We start from the raw sequence: 15,453 nt of genomic DNA, 5'->3' as shown, positions 1-15,453 counted from the left end.
ATAACACGTGTATATAATACTCCAAGACAGATGTATTTGCTTTCTACAAAAAAATCTGAAGTAGCCACACATTTAGTTATAGAGAATAAATCATAATGAATAATTCCAATTATTTTCAGAGTTTTAAAATTCCTACTTAGATGCAGAGAATAGCAAACACTAGTTATGAGGATCACACATGTTATGCCTCAGGGATAAAACTCTTCCCCAGTTCCCTAAGGGAGGTCTGGTTGAACAGACTTTGGGAAACAGTCACTAGAATGTCACAGTAAGGCACACCCAGAAGTCACTCGAGCCGGCAATCACAGGAAAGGAGCAAGAGGCATAAACAAACTTCCTACACCCCTTTACCAAAGAAGAGCGAAGTTACAGAAAAGGCTTTACCTTGTTCATGCAGTGCCTGGGCTGGATCTTTCAAGAGGGCAGCGTATTTATGCAAAAGGTTTACCATGACCTCCAGAAGGCCCACCTCCCTGAACACATCTTTAAATATGTAGTCGTGTCTTGTAAACTTAAGAAGAGTTCGCATGGCAACAATGCTACAGTGGTAAGACGAGCTAGACTTTAAGAGGATACTAACACTAATAAGTTCTTTACAAGGGATGTAATTTAAGCTAAAAACAACAAACTCCAGCATCTCGAAGTATTTGTTTTGGACTTCTGGGAGTTTAGAAATCTTCTCAGCAAACTGTGACAGCGTGTGCTGTGACTCCAGGATGAAGTAGTTGGCACTGTCGGCCATGTAAATGTTTGTGATGGCGTCCAGGATGATCTGGGCCAGGAAGCTGGTTTTTGCTTTTAAGAATGCATTCTGAAGAACTGCAAAGGCCTGGATGTTTCTCACACTGTGACCTAAAATAGGAAACAGGAACACAAAAGTAGGCGCCATGTGATATTTTAGTCACAGCAAACTGGTCTGTATAAACGTAACACAAATTTCAGCATGTATCAGCTATTTGCTAAGAATATGTCCTGTGTGCACAACAGGTCTTATTTTTCTTCTCCAGGTTCACATCATTTAATGACAAATAAATAACAGCAAGTAAAACTTTAATGTGCCATTATGAATATTTCAATTCAAGAATAGCATATGTTGGAAACTGAAACTGCTTTAGAGAGGATAAAATCCTACTGCGTTGCAGGGGCCAGCGCTGGGCTCTGGAAACTCACGGTGCTGCGCTCTGCTTCAGTTAAGACAGACCCTGAGCGCAAGCACAGCTGCTGCTCAACCCGAAGAGACTGAAAAGTCACTGCTGGCGGCAGTGGGAATGAAAGGAAGGAAGTCGCGGGGGGAATTCTCTGCATCTCAGCTTTCTCGTTATAATCATAGCATTATAATTTTCATTAATTTTAATTTGGAAATTTGTTTTCAAACTAAAATTGCAATTCCCTTACATAAATACAAACATTCATTAAAGCAATTTTTGGCCAACTACTAAATATATTGTTAAAACTTTGATTTTCAAGCCCATTGACTGTAAAATAAACACCTTTATATATGAATTCCATAGGGCAGGTTAATGACAGTAATACACAGAAAGGTACATCTGAAGCACATGATAACACGAATTTGCCTCTAAAAATTGTTCCCAGTTCCGTAACTATTAGGTGTATTTAGCACCTGCAAGAATGACAAAAGCATTAACACAGATTCTTACACAATACATTGGTTTTTAGAAACACAGTATAAATAGAACTAGGAAAAACATAAAATGGATTAGAAAGATTGCTAAGAACTCCTTCCATAAACATCTTTGAAAAACATGAAGATTTTTAAGTCTTTATCCTATATATATTATTTCAATTTTCTTCTACAATGTCTAAATATATTTGATGTATGTCAAATATCAAAGGTTTATATTTATTTTCAATTCCTTACTAAGTTTGCTCTGTTTAGAACAGCTTAACTTTTTATCTATAAGTCACCAAAAACCAAGTTTAGAAAAATTGACATACAAATATAAAAGCCAGACTACATGTGAGAAAAGTGACAAATTCAGCTAACCATGAGGTCTAGCCAATACTTTACATCTTTCAGCTAAGTGATATTAATTATGACTAAAGAAAAGAAGTTATAAGAGCTGAACTTGAATCTGGTTTTTTACAAGCTTGGTAACTATTTGGTTTCAAGTGACTTTGTTCACAAAATGTAAGACATATTACTAATCAACCACAAGGACAAACTACAATAAAGACAAGAAGTGCTTTAAACAACATATATACATGAACACAATTGTTATGGCTTGTACCTAATGCCCCCACCAAAGCCTCATGCAGTCATGGGGGTGGGCTTTTCAGAGGTGGCTGAATGTAGAGTTTGTGACTGATTCATGGTCCAATGCTGAGCGTAAGGGTACACCCACCCTAGGGCGGGTAGCCTGCATACTATACGAGTCTTCTCTCTGTCTTGTTGCTGTGGTACCTTCTGGGCACTGTGAAAAGCTCAGTTTTTTGTTGCTTTTGCTGTCTTCCACTGCCACGAACTGTTGCCCTTCTGCCATGTGCCAGCCTGCCTTGGAGCCAGTTGATCATGAACTGAACCCTCCACAAACTGTGAGCTAAATAAACCTTTCCTCCTTCAATTCTTTTCTTTTTTTTTGTTTTTTTTCCAGCACCAGGAATCGAACTCATGACCTTGTGCTTGCCAGCCAGGCGCTGTGCCGCTGAGCTAAATCCCCAGCCCTTCCTCCTTTAATTCTGAGTGTCTGGCATTTTGTCTCAGCAGCAAAAAAAGAAACTAAGGCAACAATGTAATGTAAAATACGGTAATCTTCAGATACGAAGATAACCTTAGAAACAGGGGCCAGAAGGTCAGCAGGCTTACAAATTTTAGAATAATGTATTTTTTGATTCATCTTTAATCTTACTTGTTAGCCAACTCTTCTACGGGCCATTGCAACAGGTTGTGATAGGATAATTAAGATGCACTGACTACAGTAAATGACCAAGGAATACTGAGATGAACTAACCCCCACGGCTGCCTTCAAGGGCAGAGTATTTTAACCAGTGCAATAACCACTCAGTCTAATCTACATTTAAGCTCAAACATTTCTTCTAACTAAGCCAGGGGAAAGTGATTTTGTTTGCCTGTACAATATTATTTCCAAATTTAAAAATCTGTGCAATGGAAATTAATAAGCTCTGATAATTTAGCTTTCTAGCAGAAAAGAGTACCTAAAGGAACCCCTGAATATCAATACTGAAATCAGTAGCTTACAAATTTGAAGTACACGGTATTTTGAATGTTAATATTAAGAACAGCAGTTACTTGTCACAGTCATTAAATTCCTAAAATATTCAATTAAGGAAAGTTGAATAATAATTAAAAATTTAAAATAATATATATGACAGGCGTATTTCTTAAATACCAGTACATAAAAGCTCTAATATTTTAGCTAAACAGACACATGTTATTTAAGTTTCAAAGTCTGGATTCACTTATTTAAGTTTCAAAGTCTGATTCCAATCTTTTAGGCATAAAAATAGCTAAAAGAAACAGTGATAAAATGAGAAAAGCATTCTAAAATATGACAATCACTGCTGTATTCTTCTCAAGTCTGTACACGCAGAAGCAAAAGAAATGAATTAGTCCAAGGTTTGAAGAACATCTATGTAGACAACAAAAGAACAGAGCTATCCTATTTTCCATCTAATGAAAACTATGAAGGTGAACATTTGAAAAAGGAGTCTAAATGACACAAGCATAAGAAAAATAAAATAAGAATAAAAGTCTAAATAAAAAATGCAAAAGTTCCTTAATAGCTAAATCTTAGCTATTAGATTTCATGTCACTGGAGTTAGATTGCAAAGACAGACCCGAAGAGGAGATGGATAGAAAAACTGGCCAGAGATGCATATGGCGAGCCAGGCGTGGTAGTGCACCTGTGTAATCCCAGTGCTCAGGAGGCTGAGGCAGAGTTCAGGGTCAGTCTGGACTACACAGTGAGTTCGAGGCAAGTCTGAATTATATAGTGACGTCCTATCTCAAAAAAAAAAGAAAAAAAAAAGGATGCCAATGGTGACCCAGGATAGCTCCCCCACACACAGCTAAATTAGGGGAGGTAAGCAGAGCTAGGAAAAAAGGGTGGAAATCAGTAAGTATCCAGGAAGTGTAAGACAGAAAATAATGACTAATGGCCACACGTGGCTAATAGGAATGGTTATAAAGCCGGGGCTGTGATCCCAGCACGCGGGAGGCTGAGGCAGGAGGATCACCACAAGTTTGAGGCCAGCCTGGGCTACAAAGCGAGCTCAAGGCCAGCCTGAACTGCAGAGCAAGACCCTGTCTCAAAAAAAAAAAAAAAAAAAAAAAGGTTATAAACAGCGTGTGAAGCTATACTGTGGAAGCCAGTGAAAATTCGCCCTGGGCATGCTGCACCCCAAACTGAACAGCACACCATGGGCTCTTCAAAGCAAGTCCATGCTGAAGGAAAGCAGCAGGCACTGCAGTTACCACACTGAAAAAAAATCTGCAGCGGGGAAAATAACGCTGTACTCTTACCCTGGTGCTGCCTAAACTAATGTGTACTAAGAAAACGTTTGTAAGGCCAAGTCAGATTGAAGTTCAGGAAAGCATGGAAACATTTTTTCATGACGAGATACACTCTCTGCAAAAACATGGAAACATGTGGTTTGTGGAACAAAGGGAAACTGGAGAGCGATGAGTTATGTGATCAAATGCTCCACCCCTGAGCTACGCCCCCTAGCGATGGGTTATGGAGTGCAACCTCAGGAACTAGAGAATATAGACTACCTGGGGGGCGGGGAAGAACAGCCTGAAGTTGGTACCAAACCAATGAGTATTTTCCACTTAAAGGGAAGGGTTGCACTGTTTCTTTAATTTCCTTTTTCGGAAAGTCGCTCTGCTGATGAGGATACAAAGCTTTATAAAAGCTCTTGCTGTCTACTATAGAAACTGTCATTTTCGAGTAATAACACGTATACACGTGCCAACCAACATGCTCAAAATAGTAACTGAGCTGACTTTTTTTTTTTTTTTTTTTTGGTTTTTCTCCGGTACCGGGAACCGAACCCACGACCTTGCGCTTGCCAGTCAGGCGCTTTTGCCGCTGAGCTAAATCCCCAGCCCGAGCTGACTTCTTTTAAATTTTGTATTTCTATGCTGCCTCCCTTGTCTATAATCAATGCCCAAACCAAGGTGGCTAAGCTGTAAGGATGTGGACAACATCATAAGGTACAAATATTCCTGTTTCCTTTTTAAATGTCATTGTATCACTACTTTGGTAAGAATTCCTTGGCAACAAGAATATCCTTTTTGCAGATAATTAAAGGGAAACCAGGGAAACCAAGAAATATATTTCCCATCAGCAATGTGAATAAAGAATTGACAGGAGGCTGCAGCCACATGACACTGTTATAACTGGATTTCCCATTTCCTTCCCTATACCATAGTCTATCATCTCTAACCCAGACCAGTCGAATAAGAAATGCACCAGAAAAAAAAGCAATTTCTTTCATAAAAGTACCAGCATTGAAGGATAAATTTAACAAAAAACCTGAAAGTTCTATGTGCTGAAAACTATAAAACACTGCTGACAAAAAGTAAGACCAAAATAAGGAGCAGTATCGTTTTCCTAGATTGACTGCAGGATTCCATACTATTAAGATGTCAGTTCTCCCCAACAAGGTCTCAGTGTCAGTATATTCCCAACCACCATCACAGCTGGCTTCTCCCCCAACAAAACTGACCTGATTAACTTACAGGGAAGTTCAAGTGACCTAGAATAGCCACAGTAATTTTGAAAAGAACAAAATTACACAACTTAAATAAGTTTAAGATTTATTAAAATAAAACCACAGCCATCAAAACAGCCTAGATTGTCTTAAAGACAGACATGCAGACAAACAGAATTCAGAAAGAGTCGCAGACATAGAATCTTTTCAAGAAAGTGTCCTGGCACACTGGTACAGCCACATGAAAAACAAAAAACAAAACAAAATATGCTGGGGGTAGTGGCACACGCCTGTAATCCCAGCACTCAGGAGGCTGAGGCAGGAGGATCGTTGCAAGTTTGAGGCCAGCCTCAGCTACAAAGTGAGCTCAAGGCCAGCCTGAACTACATAGTGAGACCCTGTCTCAAAAAGACCAAAAACTAAACAAAACAAAAACAAAATTAAAACCAAATAAATGAGCTCTTACTTCCTGCTCTATGCCACAACTGATTGAAAATGGTCTCCGTGACAGTTAAGAGGAAGCACTGGGGAAATAAGACATTAGAAAGAAGATATTACAAGAAGAAAATGTTGGTGACGATCATCGGGAATTTGGAGTAAGTAAATATTTCTTCAACAGGGCAAAATGAAAAACTGGATTGTGTCCCTGGAAAACTTATATTCTTCAAAAGATGATGTTAAGAGCAGAAAAAGCCAAGACTAAAAGAACCTAACTACAAAATATATATTGAAGGATAAAGAGGTAATAAAGGACTTATGTAGAATATCTAAAGAACTCTTATAACTCCAATAAAACAACCCTACCAAGTAATCAGCACAACGACCTGAAACAACAGAGGGGTAAAAGTGACAACCAGGCCCATGAAAAGATTTTCAACTTCATCAGTCATTTACATAATAAAAATTAAAAGCAATTAGAGACTGGGAAACACACTCACTAGACTTCCTAAAATTGAAAACGAACAAAACTAACAGCATCAAGTGTTATTAAGGACAGTCCCGGCCACTAGGACTTCTATACACTGCTGATGTGAATATTAAACGCAAGCACCACTTCCGAAGAGTTGACTGTTTTGCATAAAGTTAAACCTGCATGCACCGCATGACCCAGGAATTCCAGCACTTGGCAGTCACCCAAAAGAAATGAAAACATATGTTCATAAAACTTCTATCTGAATGCCCACAGCACACAGTCAAATACAAGCAAATGTCTACCAAGGGGTAGGTGGATGCGGAAACACTGCAAAATGACCCGCTACCAAAAAGCCTGAAACGGACAATAACGGGATTGAGTCCCAAACACACTGCTGGAAAGAATCCAGATACAAAAGACCACACACTGCATGACTTCAGCTTCTGAAACTGTGGGGTGAGCGAAGCCAAAGCAGATCAGCTATTGCCAAACAAGGGGTGGGGGTAGGTGAGCTGTGGGACGAAGGACCGCAGGGCAAACAGAAAGCCTTTTAAAGGATGAAAATATTCCATATCATGATTACAGTGTGATTGTACAACCACACATTTATTAGGATTAACCGAACCCAGCAGATTGATGGGCAGATTCCAACAGATGCAAATTATACCTCAATACTGCTGACCAAAATAGAACAAAGGATGACAGAGTCCATTACTCGGTCTTATGGGGCGCAGCTATCTCCTTGGCTCCCACAGTAACCTAGCCAAGTGCCACGGGAAACAGGCAACTCTGACTTAGACAGGAGAGTCTAAATGAGGTGGCTTGACCTGTTCATTTCATAGAATGTTTTCTGAAGAAGAAACAGACGTTTAGCAAAGTTACGTCATTCAAGATTCTGAGTCCTGGCTCTGAGGGCAACATCCTTTCTAGTTAACTTTATTTCCATTAGATTCTCACAACAACTACGGTAGGGGCTGGGTTATGTAGTTATGATCCCTATTATTAACGAGACAAAAGCCAGACAACAACATTATGCAAAGGAATAATTTTGCTGCAATAATTATATGATTATAAAATTATACTACTGTACTTAGCTATTATATGAATATCAAGATCAGACTCATTAATCAAATGAAACAATAAGGTATGAAATAAAAGTATATGTCTGAGTTATTTTTACATCAAGTCATAAAGATTTAACTAAAGAATACTGAAGTGGGAGCCTATAAATTTCATTGAAATTACTTTTTCATATTAAATAAAATGAAACCCTGAACTACTCAGGCATATGTGTGACTCCTTACACACTTATTTCAGAGGTTCAAAGGTTCTCACTTAAAAAAGGTTCTATACAATCTACACGCTAGGGATACAGCACCTCACAGTGACTCTGAGGGCTCCATCTATTCTCATGAATTTAAACACTTACAACTATTGATTTCTTTGTCACAGAATGAATAGGTTTACAGTGTAACCAGACATACTAGTACTTTGGGCTGAATTTTATATGGAAATATCGTGAACCTATTGAAAATTTTAAGCGACAAATCACATGAAAGGAAATGTTAAAGGTCTTCAGGTTCAGATTCTTTTGGAACAGCTCTTGTGAATTCGAAATAAACAACAAAGCTAACTTGCATTCATATGTAATTAAACGTTTTAACTATGAAATAAGTCTTTTTTTTTTTTTTTGTAAAAGATTACTAAATGAAGATTGAAATGTTAAAAAATCTAGGTCATTACTTTCTCACCTACATGAAATAACATTAACTTCTTTTACTTAGCTTTGATTAGTTTTAAATACGGCAGTTATATACCTCATGCTCCCCATAGATATCAGTAGGTGTGGAGATTAGAATAGGAATTAAATTCAATCCACATAAACTCAAAATACGGGGAGTGCCAACACTCCAAAGCAGCATGATTAGATTTAAAGTTGTTTGGACATTAAACTGAAAGCCTAATACAAATCTCATTGTTTGATTTCACACTTTCATAGTATTAACTTTCAAACATTAGATCTGGTAGACTAAAGACTATTAAGAGATTCTTATCTAAACCTAAGCATAAACAGCACAAACTTTAATGGAAAACAAAAGCGAAACACTATTTTTAAACAAGCAATGTAAACAAAGAATAACCAAGCAAGGCAGAGGAAGAATTCTTCCGGTGTACCTGCGTAGCTTCCCAGCGGGATGAACGGGACTCACCTTTGCCTGCAGGCTGAGGTACTACGAATCCGGGCAGCAGGAAGGGCGCCCCTGTGGTGAGCCCTGCCGGCTTCAGCTCATTGACACCGTATGTGGTCAGGGAAGTTATCAGATTAACCAGGTCTTTCAAGGCATCTTTGGACTCAGCCTCTTTTGCCTGTTCCAATCTAGAAAAAGTACAATTTAACAAATATTTTGCTGGTTGGTTCTAATCTTGAATTTATTACTGCAAGTATTCTTCAGTTTTATGTATTCAATTATTTAATAGATCTATGAAGTATTCTGAGAAGTTTCTTCTTCAAAAAACGTGGAATCAGAGATTAGGTTTGAACTTGCAGCTCAAGGAAAAGAGTTCACATGAAGTAGTTAACATCTTCTAAAGCAGAAGCTCTTCATGCTTGCTTGTATTTTTATTGTCCATATTTTATACTGCTTGCTAGTTAATAGCAAGATAATTACATCGATAAGTGAGGCTTTACAGATATGTGTGCATTAAAAACTTCAAAAAACTATACATTGTATTGTAAGATATTATGATGTATTAGGAAGAAATCAGACCCGTCATCAAAGTGCTCCTTTGATTACTGTTATTTTAGGTAAATCATTAATCTTTGGCAGAAAGCATTTGATTAAGCATATTTTCAAGTTCCCTAAAGCTCTGAGGTTATTAACGTTCACCGTTCACAACTAAACCTTATTACCTAGTCTTTCTTAAAACATTTGTTCAGTTAATATTTAAAAATGAACTCTCTGGGAAGAGTTTTAAGAATTTTACCTGTATTTTATGAATTTAGGTACTACTGCTAATTACAGTTCTGAGGCGGTAACAATTGTTTAAAAATTATCATAATTCCTTCTAAAAGAACTCTGGGGTCATTAGAGAATTATCTTTTGATCATGGCTTTACTACGAACACAAAATGGGCACAAAAGATATCTCTTTCTTTTGAAAGCATAAGATTTACTGGGCTTTCCCTCTGCCAATAAAAAAATGAAATTCTTGAGTCAGGGAGATAGCTCAGCGGCACAGTACCTGCCTGGCAAGCACAAGGTTAAGAAAAAAGTAATTCTTGTTTTTTTTTTTTTTTTTTTTTTTTTTTTGAGACAGGGTCTCCCTATGCAGTTCAAGCTGGCCTTGAACTCACTTTGTGACCCAGGCTGGCCTCAAACTTACAATGACCTCCTGCCTCAGATTATAGGCATGCGCCACCATGCCCAGCCACACCTTTGGTTGGGAGGTCAGACAGCTAGTACAATATAACAGGGCTAAAAGACATACAAGTTTCTCTACAGTGAGGATCGTGCGCTAGGATTAATTGCGATGAACGTACTATGTTAGAGTATTAACGTGAGGCTCTCGACGATACACGTCAACCTGCATTCTCAAAGCACTGCACCATTAACGCCCCGCTAGTAAGATGAAGTCGTGATTTCATCAGTTCCCCATGGCCTCTTTTACAAATGAGGATTGACAGGAATATTCTTGGGAGCTATGAAATATTAACTGAGAGTAAGTAGGTTAAACCTGTGTTAGAAATAAGTTTACAAAACAGTGCTGTCTTTAAATATGTCAAATGATTTAAACATAACTAGTGGCCCTCTTCCTAGTACAATTTGTGAATAGCCACTTTCTAAGCATATACACGCACTGGTTGGAATTTAAAGGGGTGGGAGTGAATTATTCTGGAATAATTGGTTTTCCACACATATCTGTAAAGCCTCACTTATCGATGTAATTATCTTGCTATTAACTAGCAAGCAGTATAAAATATGGACAATAAAAATACAAGCAAGCATGAAGAGCTTCTGCTTTAGAAGATGTTAACTACTTCATGTGAACTCTTTTCCTTGAGCTGCAAGTTCAAACCTAATCTCTGATTCCACATTTGTGATCTGCATCTGACAGCCCAACTGTAAATATACAGAACAGGAACAAAAAGAAGAAAACAAAGCTGAGAAGACGCACAGGTATGCATTAAATGTTTGCTACATTCCTTTTCCTATAATCTCAAATCTCCTTTTATTAAAAAAAAATTGATCAGACATTTATTTTTAAAAGAACAATAAAAAAAGAACAATAGCAAAATACCAACAACATAGACCAAAACAAAACAAAGCAAAAACAATAAAAATGATACAGGGTTTCAGAGCAAAATGATAGGAATTAACAGTTATATTACATATTGTTATCTTCAAAGAAGTTGCTCAGATTACCAGATGTAAGAATGTAAGATGGATCGAACTATTAAAGAGAATAAAAAATAAAAACAAAAAAACCCCATTAGAAACGAAACAGAGTTTCACTAAACAAGATGGTAGGAACTCACCAACGGAGTAAATAAAACTCAAAATGTACAACAGATATGAAAGGAAAAGAAACTGCTCAAAAGAAGGAATAACTGATCAGACAGTTAAAGTATATTCTTAAATTGTGGGGTTTTACCTAAGCAAGAGGTCACAAAGAAAGTTGTATCCTTGCCATATCCGAAAGTCATCCAAAAGTGTTTGGGAAACATCGCTGGAATCTTTGAGGAAGCAAGAAAGCCTGGCAAACATTTCCACAGTCTCCAGGGGAGACAGGTCGTCCGACTGCTGCATGTTCTGAACACACGTAGATAAACATTCTTTTTCTGCAAGAATAAACAATTAAACATGTATGTGTACACTGCTTAAGAAAATTTTCTTTTTCCTTAACTGGTGTTTAGTGAAATACTAAATTTTAAGGTATTTTTAAAAAGGCATGCATTATAAAAATAAATTCACAATCATTGAGAAACTCTTGCCTCTAAGTAATAAATAAAGGATAATACATGTGAAAAAGGATAATACATGTGAAAAAATAGTTAATGTGTACTACAATCTTTAAATCATATTTTGATGTTTTACCATGAAACAAAAACAAAACAAAACAACATTCCCTAGTTTTCTCAACCTTTTATATTGGTAAGTTATCAGAATGAAAAACCACCTAAGCTTAAGAAGCAGAAATTCATTAAAGTTAAAATCAGACTGAATACAGACTAATCAGATACACAAATACTTTAGGAAATAAAATTTAAAAATTGTTTTACTATACAACACAAGTTTGAAACACAATCATACCCCATCACTGACTTCGTAGACCCATTGTCATAGGAGAAAAGCTATGATTAACAGACTACAAAGAAAAAAACACTTAATGACTAGTTCATATATTAGATACCAGGTCTCACATATTGCTGTATAAATGGTTTTGGGTTTCAGAATAAGTTATACAAATTAAATAAGCGAAATATTTCAGGTGCTACAGCAACTATATCTTATATAGACAATTTGAGGATAGTTGATTAGTAGGTATTAGCGAGTTGATTATTAAGAACCGAACAGACACAATTCCTCCTCAGCATTGACAAAGAATTCACCCAGTTTGGTGGTGGTGAAACTAAGGCATGCATGCTGCAGCAGGTTGTCTGCATCACTGAAAGTATCTAAAAGATACTGTGTTGGGGCTGCGGATTTAGCTCAGTGGCACAGCGCCTGCCTGGCAAGCACAAGGTCGTGAGTTCGATTCCTGGTACCAGAAGAAAAACAAACAAACAAACAAAACCACAGAAACAAAGAAACAAAAAGCTACTGCCTTAATTCCATCTATTCTGCACTGAATGGATTATCATCTGCTATTCATGAAATATCCTCAAAAAGACTGATCGTATCAAATCCTTCAAAAACATTTCTTTCTTTAGTAAAAGAATAGGGAAAGATATAGAACTTACACTGTATTATGATTGAACACTTACGCAATAACAAAATCACCTTACCTCTTATTTTTTTTTCCCCCGGTACTGGGAATCAAACTCATGACCTCGTGCTTGCCAGGCAGATCCTCTGCCACTGAGCTACATCCCCAGCCCCCATTTTACCTCTTACAACTAGTTACCACTCAGACTTTATGAGAATTTCTTACATTTGAGATGTCAGCAAATTTTTTAAAAATATTCTTTTCTCCTGGCAAATGCATTTTTTAATTTAAAGGGGTATCTGTGGATAACCGAGAGATGGTAACATCTGCCATCGATGAAAGGCAGGAAGGGCCAAGAACCCGCGAATGCATGCTACAGAGTCTCGCACCGTGAATGTACTTGACGACATTGACGCTGAGCCCGTGCCGGGAGATGGTCATCAGGACCTCCCCTGCACTCTTCCTCCAGGGCAGGTTGTAGGGGGGGCACCACGAGGTTATTGCACTGAACAGAAGCTGGAGGTCGTCCTTCTGCGCCAGCTCCTCCGCTGGGGAAACAAAGCTGCAGAGTTTCACTAAGATCTAAAACAAAAGGAAATACAAGTGCAGTATGAAGGAAGGAAATAAACGGCCCAGGAGAGAGAAGTGCTATAACACACCTAAATATGACCGGAAAGTTACGAGTGAGTACTGAGCAGTGTCATTAACCCACCGTGATCAAAGCTCGTAGGCAACATTAGAGAGGACACCTACAATTTCGCAGTGTGTCAGGCTAGACCAGCAAACCAGTTCTACAAATCTGGGCTGAAAGAGAATATGTACTGTCTTCTCTCTGCCATATTCTCACATATGCTTAAAACAGTATAAAACAGAATTCTCTTTCACTGTCTATGTGTTACCCAACTTACTACTTTCATCCTTAATCTGTACTGCAACTTTCTTCTCTAAAATGCAGTTTTCTTCTCTAAAAGAACAGTTTTAGGGAGATGAGAGATTTAAAATAGATCTTTCAAGTAAAAGAATTTTCACATCACTTCATTTTTGTGCACAAGTAGAAGAGGATCATGAATGATATAAGCCACCTTAACTTAAATCTAAATAGATTTAAGCTTTAAAATGGTTTTAGGAAGAAGAGAGATTTAAAACAGATCTTTAAAAAAAATCTAATCTTTACTTTAAATCTAATAGATTAATCTAATAATGATTTAATCGTAGTTTAACCTTTGTTTTAAATCTAATAGTTTTAATAGTTTAATAGATCTAGTTAATAGATCTAAAATTAAAATAGTTGAACAGATCTAATGGTTTTAAATCTAATAGATTTTAAACAATTTTAGGGAGATGAGAGATTTAAAATACATCTTTTTAAAAATTTAATCTAATCTTTAAGTCTAACAGATTAATAATCTAATAGACTAATAATAAAGATAATTAAGATTTAATCTTAATCTTTCTTTTAAATTTAATAGTTTTAATAGTTTAATAGATCTAGTTTAATAGATCTAATATTAAAACAGTTGAATAGATCTAATAGTTTTAAATCTAATAGATTTAAAACAGTTTTAGGGAGATGAGAGATTTAAAATCCATCTTTGAATGTGAAAGAATTTCCACACTGCTTCATCTTTGTGCAGAAGCAGAGGAGGATATATGACTATATAAGCCATCTTAACCGGAGGTATTTTTTACTCGTATCTAGTTACCAACAACTTCCTTAAGGCTGGCTTTTAAAGAAGACTCAAGTCCTCTCAACTTGAGAATCTAAACTTATTCCATCAATCTGAGTAGCAAAATACACCCTGCGTAAGCGGCCACAGGATCGAGACCTATGTGCGGCTTTTCTCACATGTGAATACAAACAGTCAAATGCAATAGAGGTTCACGTGCACGGGGCAGCGGGGACACTGTCCATTACATTCTTTGTTGGTTCTGACACTGCCTCACGTGGAAGACGGACAATGCCGTTCCTGTAATGTGTAACACAGAAGACAAACCCCAAAACAGTCAAAGGCTTTATTCTGAGATGAAATCCCTATTTTGAAAAGTAAACCTGATGTAATGATTACTTGAATCTGTTGACTCCTAAGACAACTGGTTCTTAAACTGTACAGGAAAAACGATTCCTAGAATGATCTAGCGCAACCCTGCACTGTACGGGCTGGAGAAGCGTGCAGTGTCCTCGTCACGCCTCCTCTGCCTCTGCAGGGGCCACTTCCCCTTGCAGCGACTCCGTGACAAAGCCCACAGGAGTGTGGCAGAGCAGTACTCAGCCATGTCAACAAAAAAATGAATGCCTGCATGAAGCAGTACTAACTGCTAAGGCCCCGGGAACCATCTGTCACACAACACAAACACAGGATTTCATCAGCTGCTAAACATGTAATAAGCTTATCTCACTCAGTTTTCTAGGCAAAAAGATGAAAATCCAGCTTCTGGCCCACAGCACGGCCCTGGTGCACTAACGCAGTACTGGGCTGGGAGAGGGGCTCGGAGGTGCCCACTGGTGCCCCCGCCACTGCGAACCACTACGAGGACATCAGCTCGCACGGCTGCTGCGAGGAGTCTGATTTAAATCGCATTTTGAGTTCCTTCTGGCCTAAACATCAATAGTTACAGGATACTGAAGGGAGTCTCCCATTATTTAAAAGTCAGCATCCACTGCTTCAAATATAGGAAAAATATTTTAAGTATTAAAAGAAAACTGCTCAGTTTACTTAGGTATCCAAAGTATAAAATGTAAGCTCCATGCGCTGCCTGCAGATTAATGAGTTCCTTAGAAGAGCTCTGCTGAAACGGCCTGCCGGTCAGCTTAGGAAAGACCTAGCCCACAGCGCTCCACCGCTAGGCTGGTCCTAAGCAGCTTTAATTCCTACTGGGTTTATCCCTTCAGTTATTCCGTGCTCTCCTCTGAGGGACTCA

General features: G+C 37.8%; 1 protein-coding gene across 7 annotated transcripts in view; it reads right to left on the bottom strand.

Annotated features, from left to right (window-relative positions):
- Wdfy3 (WD repeat and FYVE domain containing 3) overlaps nt 1-15,453 on the bottom strand; it is a 280,520-nt gene that overhangs the window by 130,898 nt on the left and 134,169 nt on the right. For all 7 annotated transcript variants that reach the window (XM_013502725.1, XM_013502727.1, XM_005401374.2 and 4 more), the window contains 4 exons: nt 12,924-13,116; nt 11,260-11,446; nt 8,818-8,984; nt 385-852 (listed from right to left, as the gene is read on the bottom strand). In XM_013502725.1, coding sequence (XP_013358179.1) covers nt 385-852; nt 8,818-8,984; nt 11,260-11,446; nt 12,924-13,116 — 1,015 coding nt within the window. The remainder of the gene's footprint in view (nt 1-384; nt 853-8,817; nt 8,985-11,259; nt 11,447-12,923; nt 13,117-15,453) is intronic.

The sequence above is a fragment of the Chinchilla lanigera genome, unplaced genomic scaffold (assembly GCF_000276665.1).
Source record: "Chinchilla lanigera isolate Chin_1 unplaced genomic scaffold, ChiLan1.0 scaffold00073, whole genome shotgun sequence".
In the NCBI taxonomy this organism is placed as follows: Eukaryota; Metazoa; Chordata; class Mammalia; order Rodentia; family Chinchillidae; genus Chinchilla; species Chinchilla lanigera.
Note: the sequence above shows the minus strand (reverse complement) of the source record. Positions and strands in the feature narration are given on the sequence as shown.